The sequence below is a fragment of the Alexandromys fortis genome, unplaced genomic scaffold (assembly GCF_014885135.2).
Source record: "Alexandromys fortis isolate MF-2015 unplaced genomic scaffold, M_Fortis_MF-2015_v1.1 scaffold_19, whole genome shotgun sequence".
In the NCBI taxonomy this organism is placed as follows: domain Eukaryota; kingdom Metazoa; phylum Chordata; class Mammalia; order Rodentia; family Cricetidae; genus Alexandromys; species Alexandromys fortis.
In genome coordinates, this window is record NW_026067890.1 from 10,619,330 (window position 1) to 10,645,826 (window position 26,497).

The following is a 26,497-nucleotide window of genomic DNA, read 5'->3' on the forward strand; positions in this document are numbered from 1 at the left end:
TATTTAATACCTTAAAGGGCTTTATTTTCCTCAATTTAACATAGACGCAGTTAAGAAAATGGATGGGTTGTGCATTGAAACTTGCTGCAGTCGGAGCCCAGCAGGCAGTGTGCTGGAGTAAAACACCCCAAGAGACACGCTTGTGCACACAAGTGCTCAGACAGCTAAGGCTCTGAGAGCAGGGCTTGTCTCCACCTGAGATTTCTGTCAGTCCCCTTAACCCAGAGATACCTTCATCCATGCCATTGAGGATTTCGTTCAGTTCGTCCTCCGTGTATTCACAGAAGTGCTCTTTCCAGCTGTCCCCATTTTCACTGCGCAGAACCACCAGCTCCCTCTCCTTTCCTCGAAGGGCAGCGAAGTGAGGAATCTCCACGATCACGGGCCTGACATAGCAACGCAGAACCCTCAGTGTAGACAGGGTAACCCATCCCAAGACAAGCACCTCCACACTGTCTGTTGCAAAGTGACCTGGAATTCTGCTCATTCTGGGGGCAGGGACACAGTGGGCCTTCCTCCAGAGCCCAGTGACCTAACAGAGGGTGACACAGGGGACTGGTCCTCAGGTTCATGCTGCTACCTTAAGCCAAATGCTATTTCTCTGTGAGTGCATGTGGCATTCTGGAACGTCTCCTTTAATAAATGTAGGTGTAGCACGTTTAACCAAAAGGGATGGACATGCAGGTCTATGATGTATGCCAATCTCCTAAAACATGTTCTACAGGTGCAAAATGACAACATGAGTTAGGAAAGAAAATGGCTCATACATTGCATAATTCAATGTGCTCTACATGAGATGTTAGGGAGGTAAACTACGTGTGCTCGTGAGCCATGCACGTGTGACTTGTGCTCAGACTGTCTTCATTCAGGAAAACAATAGGCATGTGCACACAAGGCGGCCCTAAAGAGCCACTCGGCCGAGAGTCCAGTACTGTCCAATGCCTATTATGCTCAGGATCCAGAACATGCACTGTCCTTTGATTTTTTTTTTTTTTTAGGTCACATTCATCCTCAACATAGACAGAGCCTTTCCATGTTTGAGTCCAGGTTGCTTTGATACAGACTCCAAACTCGTCAGAACCACATCAGGACTAGCACAGAGTACAACTAGGCAAGTCTCATGCTTGAACGAAAATGAAGGTCACAGCACTTGAAAAGGAGAAGATATAAAAAACGTCACTCGAAAATAAAAGTCACATACCACAAGGGTCAGAAATGGTCCACTAGAGATAGGTCATACAGAGTTCAAATCATAGAGAAGGGACATGTCATGGGCACAATGACGAAAAGAGAAATCATATCGCAGAAGGAGGAGAAGAATGGGGGCCAGCAGCCATCAATTTGTTTTAAGTCGCTCCTACCCAAGGAATTTGGTTCCAGGAGGCCCCAGCTGAAGGATGCGGCTGACCAAACTTTCTCCCTCATTAAGTGGGGGAGGAGCCGTTGGCAGGTGAAGTTTACTGAGTACATCCAAAGCAGCAGTGAAAGAAAGAACAGAAGTAAGCTTCAGGTACCGTGTCCACAGAACCCCAGCGTCACAGGGTGAAGTTTGCTTTCACACTGCGTTTGGTTCTGCCCCCTCCATTGGTCACAAAGAGCAAGGAAGCAGGAACTGAGACCCAGAGTGTACAATGGAGGTGCTTCTTTCTGTGCCAGGGGAGCACATGGCTGTCAAGTCTGTTCCCACTTAGGTTCACTGCCGGGACACTAGCCAAAAGGAAAAAATAATGGAGGGGAAAAATGTCTCTCCCGGAAGGACAAAACTGTTGGGAATATAATAAAAACTCTGTGCAGCAGCCTGCCGTTTTCATAGATATTCCTCAACAGCTTTGAGGGTTACCGAAAGCCTTCAACTACCTGAACAGGGGGGCGGGGGGGGGGGGGAGCTAGGCTATAAACGGAACATCAAGAACCTCGAAAGAATCCAACCATAGTGACATTTTCTGAGGCAACCCAGAACTTCACAGACTCTTTCCAAAGCTCTGTCTGATAAGACGAAGGAGAGGTGCCTTCTACACCTGGGAACTAGCAACACACCCCTTTTTAATTTGGAGCAATCAGTTAACAGTTTGCCCCAAATTACAAGCTTTAGAACATTTTCAGAGTTCTAAAGCAAGAAATCCTCTCCCCCAGGATGACGTTGACAACAATCAAATGGAATCCTGATTAGTAAGATCTTTTTCTCTCTCTCAGTTTTAAGCACCAAGACTTAAATACAATTGATTTGTTTCAAAATGATTTGAAACCCGTTTCCCCCTCCAAAGTCTCATCCTTTTGTTACCATTCAGTGGCAACTTTTCACCTGATACACTGGAGGGTCACCTCGTATGACAGTAGCCATACAAACAGACAGAAGAAAGAAGAAATGCTAATTTCTGCTCCAACTTGCCAAAAATGAGAATGGCAGAGGTTAAATCTCAGTATTTTCACCTTACACCATGGCTTAAACGCTGAAGGTAGCAGTTTTGATAATAGAAAATGCACACATCATTAAGACTGAACTTTAGACATTCTATGAAGGCAACACTCCGCTCCAAAGTGAAGATGGCAACTGGATTCATAACCACGCAAGGCAGTAAATGTATGTTTCAAACAGAGCACTTTTTTTTCTTTATACTTTGCCTTTTAGTCTCAGACAAGAAACAGAAATACTTACCAAAGCCTAAAAAACATGGCTATCCCATTTGGGAATCTGATAGTTATTTCCACATCCAAGAAGCAAAAATACTAGCAACCTGCATGTTTCACTCACTGACAACTTATCATGGAAGCGTGGAAGTGAAGTCAGGCATCAAGGCACTATGTCCAATGTTAAAAAAAAAAAATGTCACAGGAGCCTATCCGTTTTCAAAATGGCTTAACGTACCTTTGGCGTTTCATCCCATTGGTCTTGGGGTAGCGGGCATAAGCCCATCGGAGACTAAGTAGGAGGCTTATGGGAAACCCTTACCCAAGGAACTGAGCTCCGGAAGGTCCCACTTCAATGAGGCGGCTGGCCAGGCCTTCTCCTTCCACCATTGGCGGCATGGTTGCCAGTCTGTGGCGTTTCACCAGGCGGCAGGTGACTCGCGTTGGCGCCGTGCATTTCCGAGGTGGGATAATGATCCTAAGCCCGTTGTGTCTGCATCCTCGCATAGCACCACCACGAGCATCCACCATAAAACTGACCAGGAAACTGAAAATTGAAAGAGAAGATGAGGCGCGCTTCGAAAAAAAATACGGCAGATCAACACAGTCTGTGAGTTTGTTTCTTTTCTATACTCTTTAGTTCTTCTCAGAACAATTCTTTTAAATGCAAATGCCCCGTGGAAAAGTATTTCTCAAGTTTATGCTGATACCTATATTTGTATTACTTATTTTAATTTCTGTATGATCTCCATATGCTACTCAAGAATAATTCAATTTTTGTTAGTAAGTGGCATGAACTTGCAAAGAACGTGGACAAGCCTTCTTTCTCCTCATGTATCCTATGTAATTCATGTGTTCAAATAATATAAGGCTAGATCACACAGGAAAGACCAAGTGTCATATGTTTTAAGTTAATTCAATTTAACTTTCCAAGATGACTTCTGTCTAGATCATTTTAATATGATCTCATGACTGAAAAACAACCTCAAAGACCTTTTCTTAAGGTCAAATCCATGCCAATGTGTCCTGCCCACAAATCATCATTCCCGGGATGCCGACTTGTTACAATACGGAAAAACTGGAATGGGACTGATTTTCTGGTTAAAGCGATAGTTGGACTTTTAAGATCTCTCAGAGATCAGCCATCCTAACTGCAACAGAGGGTGAACAGTGGAAACAAATGGAACATCCTCTGCTCTGTTTTCTGCGGGAGAAGTCCAGCATGGGAAGCCCAGACTCATGCTGATAGAGGTACTTGCATGGCATGGTTTTGCCCAAATTATCATGAACTGGAATTGAAGAAAATCATAATTTAAATTTGCAAAAGCATCTCTGTAACTTTGGCTCCTCTACTGGTCATGGATCATGACAAAAAGAATGGTAATCTCAAGTGACTAAGACCGTGGAGTGTGCCAAGAGAAAGTTTTTAATGTCTCTTTGGGGTGGTCACAAATCCTGGAGCAGCTTAGCTTAGAATGCTTGTTCCTTCATTCGTTGTGACACTCACCAAGGTCCCTTGGGCACGCACCTCCTATAGGAGCAAAAGTTAAATAGCATAACAATCTAGGTGTCCTGTACATAGACATGAGGACACATGTCAACAGTGTGTAGGCTCTTCCACAATCACGCTAGTGTCCTCCCATTTTCACTGCATTTGCAAAGTCTTGACAACAGCCACAAAATGGAAGCAACATATAGGTGTTTCATAGATCAACGAATAACCGCGCCGAGCCAGATCAACACGCCTAGATATTGCTTCCATGACAACACTGAAAACGTTTGCAAGGTATTCCACCCAAGTAAGTTGTGGGATAGAAACACGATACACTTAGGTTATTTTTTTTTTTATTTTTAGGCGAGTGAAATATCAGAGCATCCTCTTGGCAGCAGAACACAGAATGCATTAGACATGCCATTAAACAGAGAACCTGTTGCTAGTAAGAGAAATGGGTGCGGAGGAGCCCAGAGTACCCTCTGAAGCACGTCATGCAGCAGAAACCACAGGAGCCACAGTCCTCCCACATGCAGTAGCCAGGCTGGGCCTACCATTCTTCCCTAGCAGCTGAGTGCTCAGTAGGGGTAATAACTGCTGAGTACAAGCAACAATCCATATGGGATTAACCGTTGACATTCTGGGTATTACTAAAACACCCTGAGGGGAAAAAAAAGCTGTAGCTTTTCTCACTCTTAGTCTTTCATATGAATTCTGAAATGTTTTCTCTCTGACTTTTAAATATAGATAGACATTCACCCAAGAGAAGAACTGGAAATACTTCCAGATGAATGTGCGGATTTTCCTCTATTATTTTTATTTGAGTAAGTTTATGTTGGTTTTCATTTAAAAGTGGAAAAAATGCTGCTCTTTCAGCTAGCAGTGTTTCCAGACTCGCTGCACTATGTCCAACTTATTTTTAGTTAACACTAATGCTTCCTTTGATTTTTTTTCCCTCATCAACTTTTTGAGATAGGATCTTGTGTAATACAGGCTAACCTTGAACTTTCTACATTTAGGAGATTAACTTTGTACTCTTGATCTCCTGCCTTTAACTCTAAAGTTCTGCTACTATAAATTATCACCACACCTAGGGAATTTTTCAAGTCTCAGCTACTATGTGCTAAGAATATAGGTGTTGAAACTAGAAGGGATAATTATTAAGCATCTGCCTAATGTTCCATAGAGTATCTATGTCTTTTGAAGAAAGAAGCAAAGTTACTCATGTCCCAGGCCTTTATATGTCCATGGTATTTTTTTTTCCAGTGACGGCCTTTAGCCTCCAGGATATCAATTCTCTACCAAAAAGAACTTGTAGGATACTCTGGTGGTCTACCCCCAAAACAGAGAATCAGCAGTTGAGACCTTGACATATTCTATTACTTTCCCTGGCAGGCGCCGCTAAAGCCCTCTTTTCTGTGTTACTTCCTCCCTGGTTTCTGCTTCCATAATCCTTTTGTGTGATCTGTTACTCTACCATAAATGTCAGGAGCTGTGCCAAGAGACTCACACTCTAAGCCAAGATGTCATTCTGCGCTTTCTTGCTTGAACCTCTAACTTCCTTGGTCAATGAGATTTGATCTATGGAGGTGTCATCAAAGGGCTGTAGCAATAGTGAACGCAGTCTCAGCTCCCTAGTACTCACTACAGTATGAATGCAGTGCACAGTATGGAGTCATAAATAATTTTTGAGTAAATGAATGAGTCTAAAGATGAAATGTCAGGCTATGACAAGTGTGTGCGCTTACAGGGATCAGAGAGGACAAGACATGAGGCAAGTGAATTCTTTGATGTCTGGTCAGCTATTATGATCAGGCACGACTCGAATCCCTACCTTCAGATGTAGCAAGGCAGCTGGAAAATACTACGTCTAATTTTAAAGAGTCTACCCCGTGCATTTATGTTCTACCAGGAAATCTGGTGTAGTTATTTCCCTGGGTAGAGGGTTAGTAGACAATGAGAGACTAAGAGTTTGAATCTAACAAAGTGATATTTTCTTTAAAGTGATAACAAGATTGTATGAAGAAAGACTGCGGAAAAGGAGAATCAAAATAGAATAACTTAAAGACTGAGACAGCATATAGATACACTTCCCAGCAATCACTCCTGTGTCCTTACTGATCTGAAAAACAGTCCTAAGTACTGAATCAAATACAAAGCAAATTGGAAGAACTAAGAGCCCAAAATGCATAATCCAGGGGAAAGTGGCAAACTCCATGGAGGGGAAACCTCCGTATTCTACCAAGTAATGGAAGAAATGGACAAGGCAACCAGAAAACTACAAAGTCCAGTGAAGACATTTTCCTGAGAAAGTGAGGAGAGAGAGGAGGGGAGGGAGGGAGGGAGGGAGGGAGGGAGGGAGGGAGGGAGGGAGGGAGGGAAAGAAATGAAAAAATGCCAAGAAAAAGAAAGGTCTGGAAGACACAAAACAACTGTCATCATCAGAAGAAACAAAGGGCATTGTAAGCTTAGCCTAGCAGTAAACATTCTAGGCAAATTTGACTCATAATGTAATCATCAAATGACTAAGACTGAACTTCACAGTATATTTCCAGAGCCTCTCCTCTATGCAGAAAGAGTAGGAGAAAAAGTGCCTGGACTTTGTACCTAGGTACCAATGGAGTTTACTTGTAGAGCCAGGAAGCTAAACAGTCAATCCCAATAGTTTCTACCATAAAACTGGGTAAACATTTGAAGATTTTCATCAAAAGTAGAAGAATACCAAAATATACCACTACCAGGGTTACTAAGAGAACTAGGAGCCAGTTACTCTGCCGTGTCTAAAGCAACTGGCAACTCTACAAGAGTCTTTTCCTTATAAGGACTGGGGGGGGGGGGGAGGACGAAAGGAGTGAGCCAAGCAAGGCTGCAGTGCATCAGCTAGCCTGCTGGAGTGAACTGAATGAATATAATTCCCCCACGTTTGGGGGGGACATTAGAAATGAGACAATGCAATTCCTGCAAACATTAACAGATGAAAAGAACGGAAGGAAACCAAAGAAGGCAGCTATGTGCAAAGAAGGTGGGAGAAATGTGAACTGAAGCTCAGCTCTCCAGTCTGGAGTGTGACTTGACAGCACCCTAGTCTTGTGGGCTGGCCCTGTCACCATTGACAGGTATAGGGAGAAATAAATCGTGTGTGGGTTAAAGAATACAGCTTTACTAAATGGCTGCTCCCATGATCTTCTTTTTCCTGCCTTTTTATCTTTTTAATGTCATGATCATTGAAATGTACATCCTACGTCACCTAAAACAGGGGGAAAAACTTATTAAGAACCTTCAATGCATTCACATTTGCGCTAAGGAGTTTAATATGATCAAAAGAGTTATGGTTGCCTTATGAAACTGATTATTCAAATAGGCTGTGAGAATTCTGTTACTACAGCACAGGGCACTGGGGTACCATGTTCTTTCCAAGTCTGTTATGATTTATTTCTGTTAACCACAGTCAAGCAAGTTGAAAACTTCATTAGTTTTTGTTTTCTATGCATCAATTAAGAGATTTAGGTGAATAAACTCTGAAGTGACTGCCTAATGTTACAAATTTGACGCAGATCAGTCAAGCTACCTAAATATTTGATTTTAGCCACTCTGGAGGAATTCCTAATTGGAAAGCAAACTGTTACTACTCCAATAAATACAGTTTCTGGCCCATGGTTAAATAGATACTTTCTTGAAAAATGCGTAGGCATACTGCATTAGACATGGACTTAAGACTACACAGAGCTGGGGGGGGGGGGAGATAACCAGGGGACACTGGCTCTGATGCATCTAACTCTTCAAATGACAGCAGTCATGCAAAGTAGAAACTCTCAAGTTTTCTAAATTGTGAGATACAATGTTTTCACAATTTAAAAAGGAATAAAAGCAAACACGATTCACTTTTATTAGGCAGATGACTTGCTGATAAATATGCAATTTGATTAGCTGAACAGGTACATGCTTCAGAGGAGAGCGCAGAAAACAAGGGTTTGGACTTTGAAAATGACTACACTGTACACCCCCAGAGGTACGGATACTTCGAATTTCCATTTAACTCATCTAGGACCATGGACTTGGAACAGGGAGGAGACTGCAGCATTCGGAGTTAGTCACTGGGTGAAGGACAGGAGAAAAGATCCATCAGGGTGCTTCAGTGATGCCGTGTGCACAGCAGAGGGCCTGACATCCGCTCTGATTCTCAGAGTGGTCTGAAACCACACCAGGAGCAGCCTGCTCCATCCTTCCCCAGTCCCTTCCTAGTTCTCCAAATCCCACAAACTAAAGCATGGGTTAAAAAAATGAACTGGAAAGGGTGATTCAAATTTGTTCAAATCACTCAGTAATTGTTCATAAATCGCTCTGTTCGAGAACAGAAATGCAATATTTAGGGTGTGCCTGAGAAGACATGAAAGGATGCTTACAACCTTCAAAAATGAAAATATAGAGCCGTCTTAATTTAGAGGGATAACTTATATTATCATCATGGATGGACAAAGAATAAGAATACTATAATCAGTAGCCCAAAGGGAACTTTAAAATAACTTCATCTAAATAATACAGACTAATTGCTATATTTAGAATGCAGATAAGTCATTCTATAGCACAATTCCAAAATATCAAAAGGTTGAACTTGAAACAGAGGAGCAAGGATATGTACTATTATTAAGCTTTTAGCCTTTGGCTCACCTAGAATATGACAAGATAAGAGCAAAACAAAGAAGAAAAGGTCTGAGTGCTACTAAAAAAATCACAACCTTTAATAAAACTTCAAAATAGCTCTACCAATTTGCATAATTGTGGGAACATAAGATTTTACTTGGATGTAGCACTTTTCCTCACAAAGAAGCTGAGATGTGGAGGCCATGACCAAAACAAAAGTCTATTTTCATTTTGATCCAGCCAACGTCATACCAACTGTAGTAAATATACCCACTTTTCCTTGGAAAAGTGAGCAATGACCTTGATTTGGAGAACGTAAGCCTCTGTCTATGTTTCACTAGACATCATCAAAACTAAAGCATCCTGAGGTGTGGCACAGGCAGAAGGAGATGGTAAGGGAGAGGAGAACATGGGACATGTTCAAAGAAGGAATTACGCAGAGGTTCACCTGCTGTTGTCACGATCAAGACATGGAGAGGCGCGGCTGCAATAGAATAGATACTTTAGCACAGAGAAGGAGTGGATAAGGAAATATAAAGAATGAAATTAGATGTGACTATGATTCAAATATTTAATTCATATACCCACACAGTGTTCACTGGAAAAAAAAAGATGGAAATACAAGTAAGATATCACTCTATGTAACATAACTGAAATGTCACTCTATGTACGCAGAGAGAAGAACAAGCTTTGGAACCTTCGTGGTCACTCCCAGTTTAGGAATCATGGGATGTTACATAGTCACTCATAGGGAAGTGAAGCCTTAGCATTGGTTTGTGGGGACACTTAGCAAAGACCAAGTTTCCAAGAGCTAGGAAACACCACGTGATAATATAATGACAAGTACAAAGTCTTGGATTCTGTAGCTGTAGCTTTGATTCAACTGCTGTCCATTTGCAATTCTTCTGAGACTTTCCTGGTAAGATAATTCCCTGTTGGGCTACAGCAGAACAAACACAAACTGGAAAGGAACAACTTCAATCATAGCTTCTGTGACAGCTAGAGCATAAAGTCTATGGCAGAGTAGGTAACATTAATCACCTACTAGTGGGTAGTAAAGATCTATGCAGACTTGGTCTTGGTGCTTTTCCTCAAGATACAATTGCCTGCTTTGAGCATTGTGGTCATCCTCCTAATACCTTATTTCTAGTCCCACTCTATAGGCCTACTCATCACAACTCTTTTCCCCATGGAGTCTGCTTCCTTAACCCCACCCCCACAGGGTTTCATAAGGTTCCAATATTTGCTGACCTATGTAAGTATATTTTGTTCAATGAACCAGAAATTTAAGGTTCCACATCAGTTGATTTGCTACTTTATAAAACAACCTTCTTTATCTGAAAGAATTAGCCTTTGTGGATATAAGAACTCCCAAGATATTTTAAGAAACGTGAAAAGCTAAATTAAACGCTGGAAGAGCTTCTGTAAGCATTTATATTATGTTGTCCCATGCAAAAGAGACTTGGCTGCCTTATGCCTCAAACATTCTGTGATTTGAGCAAACAGTTTTGAAAACAGCTTTTATGACTTTTTTTTTTTAAAGTGCAAGGTTCACAACAAAGTTGTCTTCAGTATGTTTTAAAAGATCATATTCTTGGGGCTTATTTTACTGTGGCACAGTCTAACACCTCATTAGTTGGTCTTTAATTAGTAGCACCTGGATATCATTAAAACATAACAAAGACTTTCAGAGTGGCAATATATAAAGTGAGCTGCAAAACAAATCATTGGTATAAAACGCCTTATATCAGCCAATTTATTATGCATACAGTTAATTCACAAGAATCGTGAAGTTTATACTTTTTGTACAAACTTTACTGTTATGACCTCCACTGGGAGCCTCTAAGAATAACTGTGTCTTGGATTCATTAGGAGCCAGTTAGACAACTCAAATAATAATAAAAAGTCAAGCCTCTCATTTGTCCAGATACTAAATGCATCCATGCAGGAAGCAGAGTTTTATCATTGACCCAGTCCTTTTCAGCCAGGAACATCTCTTAAAAAATGAAGTAGAGCAAAGGTAAACAATGGGTACTGATTAGTGGTAGCAAATGCAGCTTGAATTTAATGCAGCATTATCCTCATGTATAAGTTAGGTATAATCACAAGCTCTCTTCACTATCCCCTTACTGAAAAGTCACCTTTTCCTTACATTTTAAGTGAATTAAAACTCAGATCCTTGAAAAATATCTAATGGCTCCTACTTAGGAACCTGATATATTATGAGTGATTAATAATAAATATTACAAGATATGATAAATGCTACTCACATATATTAATATGGCTATTGCTTTCAAACGTCACAGCTCTTAGAATCCTTAACTTTTCAAGGGTAATTTTCCTGCTCCCTAGAGTCATCTGTAGCCCCATGTTTGCTCAACCACTACAGCAGAGACACCAACAGATGATGCTCCCTGGTAGAAACAAAGCCATATTGCCATCATGGGCTGAAGGCATGTGTTCTGTCATTGAGAAGACTTGGGCACGTCTGGTCTAACTGATTTAGAGATTGTAGGAAATGTGGAATGTATCTCGGGAGAATGTAGAAATAGTGAAAGTAATTTTATGCTGAGTCCTTGTTGTTTCTAGGTAAAGTTTGAAGATATCGAAAGCGTTTACTTCTTAAAACTCCCCAATAGAATAAATATATAACACTCATTTTACAGAGAAGTAAACAGAAACTCAGAGACGTTTTTCCCCATAATGTGCCCACTGCCACATAGAGAGAGTTGGTATCAGGGTCTGAGTTAAGACAGTCTGATGCCAAGGCACAGAGTGAGCCATAACAATTCTCTCAGTCACATGGTCTTTTGACTTCATAGAACACTCCCTGAAGTGTCCCTGGAAGGGATGCTGCTAGGTTTTTCTACTCTACTTTCCTTGACAGTTGACAGAGTCTAGCACTTTGCAGAGTTTAACAAATATGTAGAGAACGAATATAGAAGTAGAAATGAGGTGGACGAAATGAGGAACATTACAGAGAACCAGGTGTGTACTAACTTCTCTTCCTGACAAAAGAGGCTTTACTGAACAAAGTTTTTCCCAAACCTGGACTCACAGAAATACAGAAGCCTGAGATTGGAGATTCAGGCAGAATCCATCTGGGATGCGGCTTGGACTTTGATGTCTTTATGGCCCCCCAGTGATTTCAATATACAGCCAGTGTTGAGTAATTGTGATCAGTATAATAAACGTTTGCAATGCACAAAAGATGGTTTGCTGCAGACCGATTTTTATAGGTGCATATCTTTTTTAAAAAGGTGTATAACTTAATTTATTAATCTTTAGCTATTGGATGCTAATGTTTCATTACCAGTAGTCCAGGACAATGATGTAACCATTAGTCATGCTAAACTCACAGATGCTATTTGTTTTGGTGAAATAGATTGGATATTGATGAACTAATGTATTTTTATGACCTTCAGTAAAAAGCTAAAAAATTCCCTTTTTAAGAATAATAATTAATTTGAAAACTAAGCTATTACTCTTTTTGTTACATTCACTCTTTTTAAAAATTCAGCTATTATTGTTATAATTTACCTAAAATAATGTTTTTATTTCGTGGTGTGGAGTCTGGATTCTTATCTTTTGTCATTAGAGGTCTAGACCTCTTTTCTCCCTTATTCATCGTGTGGGGGACCTAAGTAGTAGAAGGCAATGCTATTGTTGTTTTTTGACCAATTTATAATAGAGATGTTAATTTTTTCCATTTTTCATCTAGAATAATTACATTTGAATGGAGTTTAATTTTTTTAAAGCCTCCGAGCAAGTTGTAGTGTACCAAGTAGTTGCAATTACTTAACAAGGAAAATAGGGTATTTATTTTCAATATCTACCTAATTTTATATTCTATGGCATTTAGTACCCTATTAGACTAAAAAGTCCAAAGTGTTTACAACATCATGGAGTATTTTCCTGGAAGGAGGCTTATTTTTAAACACTACAAACAAGAGAGGGCCCACTGCTCAAAACATTTACAGAGATTATACATAGGAGTTTGGGATAATAATTAAAGCCAAAATAGTTCATTTTGTTACATAAAATATAGGTAGAAATTTCACTTAAATATTACTAAAACATGAGGATAGAAAACTATTCAAAAAGTATTATATTTTAGTTCTGTAAGAGATGTGGCCTGTACTTAGTTGATCATATACCCCAAAGGAATCTCTAAACCCTTGAGAATGCCGGGGAGTTCTGTTCCAAGTATGGCTTTAACTCTTAAAGAGTGACAAGCAGGCAGTGTGGTGTGCACTCTAGGAAAGACATTAAAAGGACATCTGAGAAAATCACCACTTGAATGTGAACTCTTTATTTCTACCCCTCATTGAGTGTATGGATCCATCTGTGTGCGCCTGTGGTCGTAACCATTGTTTTAAATGTGTCAGTATGTGAGGAAGGGCGTTTATTTCAAGGCCAGTCATTCCTCTTAGCAGACTGAAACTTTCGATCCAGCAGCTGGCCTGGCCTCCTTTTGAAAGATGGCTCTAAGGACTGCACACACATTCTGTGAGAAGGTGATTCTATTCCAGTTGGTTATGCTAAAGCATCAGTTCTCTCTGCCAAACTCAACCTCATTTTGCTGTCTCATTGGTGCGGCTGGAACCATGGTGGAAAAAAAAGCAAAGTCAGTCACAAGTTGAAACAAAGGTCACCTCCTCTGTAAGCTAAGCATCCACTAAAGCCGCTGGACAAAGCTGTGACTTTTCTCATCTCTTTTTACCTCTTGATCTGGATACATAATATTGATTCACTCACCCTGAATGAATAGGGCTGGAAGAAAGAGCCACGTTGTCTAAGTTCTCCGTGCCCCAGCTCAGACGATAAGAATTCCTTTCTGCCTCCTTGGCTAGAGCTGACACCTACACACAAAGGACATCAGCTTTAATGAAAAACACTGCTTCAAAACTCAAGTAAAATACAATGAATTCTGAAAAAGCAGCAAACAATAGGTGCTCTGACAGAAAATTTTTATTTAAAAACATAAAATCAAATCATCACTTCTAGAGCATTCCCTTCTGAATTATATTATGATAGTAGGATATTTTGAAGAGAGCTACTGTTCCTCTATTTCCCTATATCCAATCCATCGAGGGGAAAAAATTATACCTAAAGTTAATAGATTTCAAAATAAACTTTAAGTCTTTTCTCATAGTCACTTTAAATATGCAACAAAATGTATTTTACAAGGTACTGTTCATCATATAAACATGTCCTGATTTTTTTTCTTATAATGAAGATACTACTTATACAACACAAATCTTTATACAAAAATCTCCATAAAGGACTTCAGTGTGGCTAAAGAAAGAAACAGTGTATTATTTCAGGGAGAAAATGTTCAGTGAAAAATCTAGTGAACATTTGCAGATTGTAGGACACCTTCAAATCTCTTACCCTAATTTTTTTGTTAAGAATGAGTTCAGGTTTTTGTTGTTCTTTCTCGCCCTCTAGAGCCCCACCCCCACCCGGCTTCCTCAGGATATCTGGGATACTAGGACATTTGAAATCAGACATGAAGACAGAAAGAAAGTCATGTACCTGGTGGCTGGGAATCACAACCGTGTCCTCGATCATGGCACTGTCCCTCAGGTATGATGCATGGCTCAGAGTGTGAGACCTGTCGGAACTGAAGGATCGGAGGCTGGTAGGTTGGCAGGAGGTCATAATCATGAAGCAACAGCGGTGGAGGGTTGGGAAGATGAAATGAGCCGAGCAGGAGAGTGAAAAAAGCGTGCTATTAGCGAACAGTGCAACTTCCAGGGGACACAGGTCTCAGCGTGGCCCTAACTCTCTGCCCAACAGCTTAGACACATCCTCAGACTCTGCTTAACAGTGAATGGCAAGGGCACTGGGGAATCCACAAGTTAAATGTGATACTCCTAATCTGATTTGTTTTCTTTCCAGAAATATTTGAAACCAGCAACTGTCATTTATTTGCCAGTAGAAGCAATCTATACAGGTAAAAATTCTTAAGTCTGGGCAAAATAACCTGCCTGAAGTCATGGGAAAGTATTTGGTGGAAGGCAGACAGCGCTCAGAGAGCAAAAGCAAAATGAAAAGGCAGGTTTCGGTTTTTGCCCTTGACTTTCTAGTCTCGTCCCACGCGTCTTTTCTCTCCACACCGGGAATGGCTGAACGTCAGTGTCCTCCCCTGGAAGGTACAGAGTGAAATGAACTGTAGCCAGATGTGTGCTTCCTGTGGAAGCAGAGTTCCTCTTGTTTATCTCCGGAGAGTCCAGCAATGCTGTTATTTCAGAGGAGAGCAGTGTCCCCTTTGTACGCCCTGAGTGTAGTGCAGGAAGCCCTAAAGAGTGTTCGTTGCCATGGGGATGAGAGGCAAGAGCAGGGGGAACTCAGCACCAGCCCAAACAGACACACGCCAAAACATGGACAAATCACCAAAGGACACTGCCCAAAAGTGATGTTGGACTTCAAAATGGAATTATGGCCTTGCTATTCAATGCTTTATAATTTTGATAAATCTGAATTTTGTTATTCCAAATTATAGACTCAAATGTAATAGACAAAAAATTGTACTCTGCATAATTCATTCATTCTAACCAATCTTTATACTCAAATGGCATTATATTGGTGTTATCTTTTTTCTTTTCCTGAAGGAGGGTCTTACTATGTCACCCAGGCTAGTCTGGAACTCACGATGTAACCGAGACTGGCCCTGAACACTTGGTCGTCCTGCCTCAGTCTCCCAAGTGCTGAGATAACAGGTCTGAGCACCATGCTTAGCTTATAGATTGATATTTTAAATACTGTATCACATATAGATTTTATACATAGCCCAGAAATTAATAGTTTGCATTCAAACCATTAGCCAAAAACCACAAATGGCTAAAACAAAGGATAAGCAAGCTTTCCTAAAACTATAGAAGCAAACTTCCATTTCCTTTCACCTAGTAGATACTGGTCAGTGAAGCATGGTAGATTTATGGACTGACTGGAAAACTCTCATTAAATAAAAGGAAAATAAGCGTGTGGATTAGTAGAAGCAGTATAATCTTACAAATGCATCAAAGTTTGTAACCATGTGCTCTGATACATGAGGTGTCGGTGATACCCGGCTAGTCACATGAAGGATTATTCATAGTAACATTTTCCCGTGGTTTGTCTGTAGGTTTCCAGAGCTCACACTTTAAAGACTAAGTGATATGACTAAAAGAAATTGATATTGACTGTACTGTCAATCTATTTTTTCATAATAAAATGAAACAAAATGTAATTTGAACTCCATTCTTCAAGGCCTTTGGGGTAGACTGAGAGTCTTAACACAGGGCACAGGCAGCCTGGATGCCTTGGTAGTTAATCAACTGAGGTTTGAACTCTAGCAAGAGGCAGCAGCTGAGTTGACAGCTGACTTTACAGCTGTGGAATTGGCTTTTGATGGGGTCTTGCTGAGTTCTTAAATTTAGGCTGAGATAGGAATTCAATAACCAGGATAACAATCTTTCAATTTAGCAAAAGCGTGCTTCTGCTGGACTAAAGTGTTACTCTTCCTTGCTTTAAGCCAGACAGACAGCAGAGGTGCGCCCGAGTGTGTTTTGTCCCCACCCGGCATGCTTACATTCTGTTCTTTATTTTGTTTCGACTTTGGCCAAAGGCAGAGGGCCAAACTTATGAAATGATAGAGTCTGTGGACTCAATCACCTTCTTTTCCCATCAAGTGCCTTCTACTGGGCCCAGATTTAGTAATTACATAATCCCTAGCCATGGTTTTATAATCTAAATATTCGGACCATAGCTTTGCATAATAGAGATGCTAGCTGTGGCTGAATTAATACTACGAAAGATATGAACCAGCTAAGAACACTTGGTTCCAAAGGCCAGCTCATTTGCTAGGTAAAATTGACCTTTTAGTGCACCCTAGGTAAAGAAGAAACACTGGTTTAAAATGGAAATTAATACTGTGAAATTAAAAAGTGGTAACAAAGGCATTACACATAAAACCCTGTGACAACGCTATCAGGATTGTATTATACCTAAACTGTGACAGAAGGCACTGGGTCTCACTGATCACGGGCGTGACAGTGACCAATTGGCAGGTCTATCTGAAGAGAGTGGCATGAAAGATCTCAGTGGCTCTAAGTGTAGCATCCCATCCCCCAGTTAGCACCAGTAACAAAGGTGAGTTCCTGATGGCCAACTCCTGATTCCTGGGTCTGTCTCTCTGTCTCTTAATTGGTTTATTTGCAAGAGGTGGCGAGAGAATCTGATGGGTTTACTCACTTTGTCTTGCCTTAACAACTAACAGGGAAAAAAGAAAACGTATCCACAAAAGAGAAGGGCAGATGTTAGGGTATGTCGACGGGGGAGAAGGGCGAGGCCCCTTTCTGACCGTTCCTTTCTTCGGGGATCCTACGGAGCGTTCTCTCTCTGCTGCCAGCCTTCTGAAACGCTAACTGGATGGTGAACCAAGCTGTGTGTTTCCTAACTGCTCTTTTCTTCTTGATGTGATCACAGAATCTGCTTAACTGAAGTAAATACGGCTGGGATATTCTAACAGCAGAGACATAATTCTCTCTGACAAAATTATAGCAAGAATGAAATGGTGGAATACTTTGAGGCTCTGGACTATGAGTTGGCCACATTTGGCAGGAAGCTTTACAGAAATGTTTTAATATTTTACAACAGAGTTACCATTAAAAAGAAATGACTTCGGGGACCGGGAACTCATTTTCAGTTGATACACTGAGAGTAATATGTCCAAGGAAATTAAATCTTACTTGTTCAGTTGGGGGATACAAGGAAGGACTCAATTCACACTTTCCCCTTTACACAACTGACTTAGGGATTTGAATAAATGTAATAATTACTAGCTTACTAAACTATACTAGTAGATATTTAACTTATGGAGTTTGAATCTCTATTGAACAAGTATATACAAAATGTTTCTGTGGCTTTTCTGCTACTTGGAGTTTTCTTTCTCAATTTGGACGGTATTTTTAAGTTGCAAGCAATAATAATAATAATAATAAATGAACTAAAATCCAACCGATTATATTTTGACTGTTTTTGTTTACTGCGCATTAAGTTGTATGTGTTTTAGGCACCCGAATGCTTTCTCTATCTTCTCCAAGTATATATAGATAGGATGCTTAGTGTTTGGGGAAGCCATGCTCCTGTGTCATCAGCCACAAGGTGGCACTGTAGGAATTGGAGTCGGGCCTGGTTCTTGTGGCACTGTTGTTCCAAAAGCAGAGCATCTTTTCCAACTCCAGCAGTTACTGAATTGAGCACAAAGGGGCAAAAATCCATAATTCTAGAATGTAAGCAACTCAGCACCATACGCACACACACACGCGCACACAGACAAGTATATACACAGTGAGCAGTGAGCAAGGAATGCGGATGTGTACAGGCAGGCCATGGTTGCATGCTATGTAATACCTACCTGGGGATGGTACTATTGAGAGCAGACCAAATAAAGAAATAAATGAAAAAGGAGAATGGTTACCAAAAAAGTGGCGTGCCGAACTGCTCAAGCAAAACCGAAATAGTAATTAATAAAACATGAAAACGAGATGTTGCCCATACTCTGTTGTGGGCTTGTGTGTACACGTGGCGGTCAAGAGATGCAGGTGGGAACCTAAGACAAGAACATGCGATGTTTGTTCCAAGCCTCCGTCTTTATATGCTGGTAAGTTTCTTACTCTATGGAAAGGACACTATAATTCTCAAATCTTAGTTTGAAAAAGGGAAATATGACTGAATCAGGCATTTTTTAAATAATTAGAAACTGATAAAAATAAATTATTCTTTGGTTGAGCGTAAGCAAGTGTAGAATTTTGTGAATTCACACAAAGTCACAGAAAATTTTTTATGTCGAAACATAGTTTTTGTTAAAAAAAAACTCAGATTATAAATCCAAATTTGTCAGTGGATGAGAATTTAATGTATGGAACACAGGTTCAGTCACCTCTTCCCCACACCCCCCAGGGGCTCCTCCTTGTTACCCTGACCCTAAGGGTCACCCTCTATCTAAGTCACCCAAAGCAAGGGTCACCCTCCTTCTTTCTCAGCTGCATCCACCCATAAAACTCTCCAATAAATCTCACTACCCAGGTTTCAAAATTGTCACTGCTGGATTCTTTCCACAGCTGGCCCAGGGTTAGAGTTCAGTTGGGTCGTAACCACCAAGCAAACAAACTCTGCAGTTGGGTGGTCTAGCCCAGGGGCCACTCTCTACGAGGGATTCTTACAAAACACAGGTGTGACTCCCTCCCTTCACGCCCCCACTCCAGCCCACTGCACCAGTGTGTCACTGCTAGCATAAGCCTTAGCTGCCCCCACAGTTAAGTATCCCCTGCCTTTCCCAGCGTCATTGCTTTGTGTTCTGCCTGTGTGGGGGCTTCTGTCTGTCAGGAAGCTTGAACCTCTGTCCTGAAGAGGCACTCTATGCTCTCGTGCCCTGGCCTTCCATAGTCTCTCTTAGGCTATAAATTTAGTGAATGCAGCATTTTAATAAGGTTGGTACCTCCAGGACTTACCAGCATGCCCAGCTCAAGAATTAACTTAACACAGAAAAAAAAAAAAAGGAAAAAAAAGTGAGGTACAAGACAAGAGGGGAAAAATGAGGTAGGGGATCCTGGTACTCAAGGAGCAAGTCCCCAGATAGGTTGCCTTTAATAAATTATCAATGTAGAATTGATAATTCCGTAAGTTGTATGTAGGTGGAAAATTCATAACGCAGCTGGCAAAAGAACCAGCTTTGTACCATGAGCATGCGAGTGTTGATGGGAGAGACATTACAGTAACATGAACAGGCAGACATGTGTCCCAGGTTAGCAGCCATACTTTGGAAGAAGTACCTAGAATAAGCTTATTCATCTTGCTGTTGAGAGTAGCAAGAACCAGGTGTATTAGTTAATGGTAGCCAAGATAACACTGAATCTCACAGTTCAGAATACTAGAAAGCCTCCTGAGATTTGTCTATAACGTCAGCTCAGAGCACCTCAGAAGATCATGTCTTTGTTTTAATGGAAACATGAATTACAGGGCAGCTTCCCTTTGCATCTGTTTTCTATGATTCTTCGTTACTTTGTTGACACAGAAATTACAGCACCCATAGTTAAGTTAGAATTAGAGGTACCTGGAGATGCTAAGCACATCTGCCAGGCAAAACCATCCTCAGAATTTGCCTACAGAACCATGTGGCAGCTGGTTAAATACATCACTTTGAAAGGCAGGGCCCCCTGCTCACCCTTACTCAGCTTCGCAGTAGGTGAACGACTGTACCGCGTTAATCGGTGTCTCTGAACTTGTTTCCTGTCCTTCAAAATAGGCTCTACTTAAAGGGTCAGAGGCATGAATGAGATAGCATGTTAACTGAAGAACACGGTGAACTCCCCACTAAGTGTTCAATAACTGTGTCTATGTTAATTATCACCACTAAAAAAAGTAAGTGGTCAGCCAGGCAGAGTGGTACCTGCCTGTAATGCAAGCCCAACACCCAGCAAGTTGTTCATCTGAGAAAGTGCCATGCCATTCTGGGCTGCACAGTGAGACCTTATCTCTAAACACCTAAATAAAAAATAGGAAAGGGAAGGGGGTGTCGAGTTTAAAAAAAAAATGTGTTGTGCACACTTCTGTCGGAAATTCAAAGGAAGTTTGGTGGATACCTATCAGATCTTCCTCCTTCCAGGCTGTACCGCAGGTAGTTCATGCCATCCAGGAACTGGCTGCTGGGCAGCGAGTCATCACCAAGTTCTTTGAGATCTTCTGGCCTAAGGTATTCTCCTCCATCACCGGTCATTGTGTCATCACCTTAAGGTAACCAGAGGATGGGGCAGGAAGTTACTTGTTGAATTTAGTACCAGCAACAAAATATGCCCATAATTAAGAAGGGCCTTTACATGACAGCTTGGATAACCACAAAGCACTGCACAGCAAGAAGACACAGAGTACATGCACATGTCTAGGGATTCGATCCATTTTCCTAAAATGCACTAAGAAAAAATAACCCGCTGAGACAGTGGGGCTGATCTAATGGAAGCTCACCAAGCCCAGCTGGATGATGGAGCATGTGATCAAACCGGACTCCCTGAAGATGGCTGACAAGGAGGGCTGACTGAGAAGCCAAGGACTATGGCACGGGGTTTTGATCCTACTGCATGTACTGGCTTTGTGGGAGCCTAGTCTGTTCGGATGGTCACCTTCCTAGACCTGGATGGAGCGGGGAGGACCTTGGACTTCCCACAGGGCAGGGAACCCTGACTGCTCTTTGGACTGGAGAGGGAGAGGAAGGGGGATGGGGGGAGAGGGAGGGAAATGGAAGGAGGGGAGGAGGTGGACATTTTTAATTAAATAATATAAAAATATATAAAAGAAAAAAGAAAAACCAAAAAAATAATTCTCTGATTATAATTCTTTGGATACCTCTCAATGGACGTTGTTCATTATGTTTGCTACCACAACGGCTAGTTTAGCTTAAAGGTTAGCCTAGTGTGCAGACTACTAGAATTCTCACAGTAGCTTCAATAATTCTGGGTATGATCCAGTATTAACAGACTCTTAATTCCATTGACAATATGCTAAGAAATATCTATTGTTCTATAATAAATGAGAGATTCTAAATTTACTTATTTAATGTATATATGTGTGTTGTTGTGTTTTATGTGTGTATTTGCTTCTCTGTGTGTGTGCCTCTGTTTTGTGTGTATGCACAACACGTGCGAAAGAGGTCAGAGGAATGTGGTCTCTCCTTCCACTGTGTGGGACCCAGGATTAATTCAGTTTGTCAGGCTTAGCAGCCATCAAGTTACCTGCTAAACCATATTGCTGCTGGTTGTAAATATGATAATAGTATTTTATAAGATTAAATATACACAACAGCAAAAGAGCACGGAAGTAGAAATAAATTCTAAGAACAGGACTACTAAAATCTAGGCATGCTCTAACTAATCTTCTTTTAGAGAGTTTTATTAACATTTGGGAAGACAGTCTGTGACCCATTCTCATGTGTGAGATGCAAGATCCATGACACAATAAAAGCTGCATCTTACATATCCCTTGAACAAGAAGTCAAACATCACCAAAATCTCAAAAGTTGGCTTGCATCTTCCTCTTGCCCCTCACTCCTTACCCTAACCTGAGGATCCAATACAACTGAACTTGACTTAATTCCCTACTACTACACAAATTAGGGCATCTTGCACCTCCCAAGTCAGCTGTTTTCAGAGGTCAACCTGTCTCTCCTGTTTCCAGTTTTGACCCCAATCACCCAGCGGCCAGGGTGGTCACAGGGAGCAAAGATAAACTCAAAATAAGTTTCTGTTACTTGTGTCTTCAAACTTCTCAATACTTCATAATAAAACAGGGCTGGCGTTTTAGATTTCCTTACTCATCCTCTTTCTTGCTATGTCCTGGTGAGGAGAAGAAGGTTCAAGAGATGCAAAGAAATAGAGGGGAGGGAAGGCAGAGTCTAGCTGCAGAATTGCAGTCTGATAGAGCAAGGCACTAGGTCAGTGGATCTGTGAGACCCTGGGAATGAACACATCCCTAACCTCCCTCTTTTATGATTATGGAATTGTGTTACAAATAGAGAACCAGCCATCTGAATAGTATATTTAAAATAAAATATAGCCTTTTAAAAACTCTGATGACAAGCCAACGCACTATTTGAAACCCTCAGATCATACTGAGTCCATGGATACCAGTGGCTGTCCTTAATATTCTCCTCAATTCTCTGCCTGATGATGGATTTTGTGAGGAGGATGTCTGGCTCCAGCATCTGATATGCTCAGTGTATTAAAAGTGAGGCTTCAGAGTTTTCAATGCACCCATAGTGAGCCTTAGGAATAGAGCATGATTCCTAGTGCTAGTGAAACTGTCTAGAATCTCAACAATACTGTTAAACAGAAGGGGTACTTGTCTCAAAACAACAACAACACCCCCCCCCCAAAAAAAAAGCTGCAAAAGAAAGATAAAACCAAAATGAAACAAAAAATTAAAAAAAAAACCAAAGCAACAAAAAACAAAATTTCAGTAAGCTGATGCATTGCAATTAGTGGGAAAGAGTTGCCCAAAATGTATTTGGAAAATAGAACTCATTTTGTAAACCAGGCTGGCTTCAAACTCATAGAGATCCACCTCCCTTTGCCTCCTGAGTGCTGGAATTAAAAGCATGTGCCATCACCACCAGGCTCATACTGCAGTTTTTTAAAGTAAGATTAATTTTGGGTTATTTGGAAGTTACAAGATTCTATATGAGGTACATCAGCCATGCCAAGACTCTGTTGAACAAAGATCAAAAACATGGGAATAAAGGAAGGTTAAATGGTGTGGGTTGCCTATCTTGATATCCTCTGTGATGCTCAGATAAAGAGACTCTCCGAAATGTCATTGAGCCACTGCCCTTGCCCTTCCTACTGAAATACAGGGAGAAGTGAAATGAGGAGGAGGCTATGTGCTCACAAAAAAGAACATGAAAAAGCTGAAACTGGTTTCCCCATTTGCATTCTCAACCCCTTCAAAACTTCTGCCGTTTTGAAGTTCTCTTGTTTGCTGGATCATGTTAATACAGGGCACTTGTGGAGAAGTGTGCATGAGCTGTTCACTAATTGATGGTGAGTCTCAAGGATAAGTCATTTGTATTTGCCATCATACTCAGTAAAGAATTTCTCTAGCCTCAGATACATGACTTCTTCCCGTTCCCAATAAAACATCCTTTCTAAGGACTATTATTGGATTAACATTCATAAAAGCAGATTTATATTCATCATTAGTTGAAATCTTTATGATATTCTAATTTCTCTAGCTAAGAATTCAGAGTCTCCCCGCCTTCCGCCACAACTATCCTCATAACCAGTTGCTATGCAACAGAGTGCGTGACTGAATCATTTTGTCACTCATTGTCACTCGGCTGCACATTCCGACACTGAGACCCCTATACTGATTTTTCTCTACCCCTTTACAACCTGGGCCACCCTCTGGCTAATCTCTCGTTTCTTGGCCAATGCATCAGATTGTGTGGGTGGCCCCAGCTGTAGAGTTCCCTGAGCAGATATGGGAACTGACGGCACTGTGCCTTCATTTATAGCTCTTCATGCCTTACTCCCCATATGTGCTTGTTGAAGGCTGGCCCTGTGCTCACCTTTGAGTCCCCGTGATGTGAACTATCAAGCTCCTATCATAATATCACATTCACCAGCGATGCTTTCGCTGCGTGGGAGGATAATATCAACTGCTTTACCACATGCCACATTAGTCTGAGCAGGCATCTAAACTCATCTTAGGAATGCCCGTAGGTATTTGTTGCCACCAGTAGATGCTGGAGAGAACGGGGATTGGCTAACACCTTCTGACCATGCGTGGCCGCACTCCGTCTACGTGGATGATAGTAGGTTCATGAAAACATTCAACTGCACACAATGTTAGAGTTGGCAGTCAACTAACGCTACCCTGACCCTTTGCATAAAAAGCAACTTTGCACATAATAAATACATTATTTATGTAAAAGTTATTAGATTTAAATTCTCTGCTGGCAATAAAATGCTGTTACTTTTTGTATTATTTCTAAAAATAAAACATTTTTGTTATCACAAGATGTTCTTGTTACCTAATCATTATTCCTGTCACAAGCGTTTTTAATCACTATCAAATGTCATTATTTAACAGTTTGATTTAAAAAATGTATCTACATTTCATTTTATATATCAGGCACACATGAGAGTCTTACAAATGAAGTTTCTAGTAATTCCACAGTAAACACTTTAATTGTATTAGGTAATAAGTCCTTTACCAACTATTTTTAAAATAGTGATCTGTTTTGAAATCAAATATCTAATGTATATACTGGGTTTTCATGTAATAAGCTTGTTATGAAGAGATACCACATCATCTCTGGAAATTGCATATCACATAGAACATTTTACGCCATTCATTTTTTTCTCCAAATGCCAAAGTCACACTGAATGACTTTTAAAAATATTTATTTTGTTTTTATGTGTTGGGGGGCAAGGGTAGGTGTATGTGTGTGCAAGTGTATATAGTTGCCCCCAGAGACAAGAAGGGGAATAACATCCACTGGAGCTTGAGTTACAGGTGGTTGTAAGCCACCTGACATGAATGCTGGGAACACTTGGGTCCTTTGTTAAGAGAGCAAACACCCTTAAATACTGGGCAATCTTCTTATCCCGAGCCCTTCCCTCCCTGGATGATCGTTAGAGATCATTTTTAATCATGTGACTTACCTCTACTCTTGACTGTCTTTTAAAAACCAATCACATTATGACTCTTAATTATATATTTGTTTTTTTAAAAAGGGTCCCACTGATGCTGGGCGATGGTGGCGCACGCCTTTAATCCCAGCACTCGGGAGGCAGAGGCAGGCGGATCTCTGTGAGTTCGAGACCAACCTGGTCTACAGAGCTAGTTCCAGGACAGGCTTCAAAGCCACAGAGAAACCCTGTCTCGAAAAAACAAAAAACAAACAAAAAAAAAAGTCCCACTGCATTGCTAAGACTGACTTTTTCTTTTTAAAGAGAGATTCTCTCTGCATAGCATAGCTCTGATTGACCTTAAACTCACTGCCTCTGTCACCTGGGTGCTGGGATTAAAGGTGTGTGTCACTATACCCAGACAGGCTGACTTGAATGTCTGTTCTCAAGTTATCATCCAGCCTGTGCCTCCCGAGTAATCATGACTATAGATGCATGCTACCATACCTGGCTTCTAGTTTATTATATTTTTGCCTTACATAAAAGGAATAACGTGAGCATTCACCTCAAGCAACCTTAGCTGAAAGTGCATATAGTAACTAATAAACTAGTTACCAATATGTCATGCTTACTTTTGTATTAATTTACCAAAGAATTACTTTTCCTCAAAATCTCTATCCTAAAAAAATAAAGCTATGACTCTGGGGAAACATTCTTATAATGTACCTCAGATAGGGTAATGTTGTTTAGTTGGTCTCCATATAGTTGCTAAACTATTACCAGAATAAGCAAACATGGCGTTAAACTTACACAATAATAAAAGGCACACATCCAATGCACACATGCACAATTCTACCCACACTATACAAGCTGTTTCCAAAGAAACATTAGTATCAAGCACAAAGATTTAAGAATTAACAAGTTGCTTCGAGGTAGTTAAGAAAAATTAAAAGCAAAGAAAGGCAATCACTCTGAGTCCCTTGAATGGTACCTGAATCACTAAGTGTTTCCCCATCAATAAAGTGGTCACCAAACTGCTTAAGAGCTGCATAACATATGAAGGAGAATGAGAAGAAAATCCCCTGAAATATGGGGTGCATATACAAATGTTCGAACTCAGCTGGCCGATACTAGAACAAAGCTCAGACTTATAATAAATACTCAGAATTACAGCCTTTGGCAGGACTTTTAAAATTACTCATCATACATCGATCCAACATTTGTTCGTTCTTGTCATAATTCTTATGCGAACTGACACAGCTCAGCGCCTAGTGCCAATAACGAAACAAGCTGGTTCCAAGAAAGACTTAAGAATATAAAGCTTGGCCTTGAGATTTCATGTCAAAGAACCTAGAGACATATTTAATATTTTTCATAGAGTCTTTTAATATCAGGCCTAGCACTGCCTTTGCGGCAATGATTTTGCAAAGGCATGGATGAATGTTCCATGGTTTTTTAATCTCATATGCTGGTTCTACTAGTGAAGCTTGCATACTCTATGAGAGTAGTAGGTTCTTTTTTTATTATTATTCAGAAGAAACAATACGTGGAAATTTAAAATATGGAA

General features: G+C 40.7%; 1 protein-coding gene across 28 annotated transcripts in view; it reads right to left on the bottom strand.

Annotated features, from left to right (window-relative positions):
* Positions 1-26,497, bottom strand: part of Ank2 (ankyrin 2) — a 513,191-nt gene that overhangs the window by 39,113 nt on the left and 447,581 nt on the right. For 23 of the 28 annotated variants that reach the window (XM_050139715.1, XM_050140008.1, XM_050141378.1 and 20 more), the window contains 5 exons: positions 20,392-20,536; positions 14,300-14,402; positions 13,520-13,623; positions 2,951-3,175; positions 232-386 (listed from right to left, as the gene is read on the bottom strand). In XM_050139715.1, coding sequence (XP_049995672.1) covers positions 232-386; positions 2,951-3,175; positions 13,520-13,623; positions 14,300-14,402; positions 20,392-20,536 — 732 coding nt within the window. The remainder of the gene's footprint in view (positions 1-231; positions 387-2,950; positions 3,176-13,519; positions 13,624-14,299; positions 14,403-20,391; positions 20,537-26,497) is intronic. The other 5 variants (XM_050139397.1, XM_050140247.1, XM_050141213.1 and 2 more) reach the window with 1 other exon arrangement.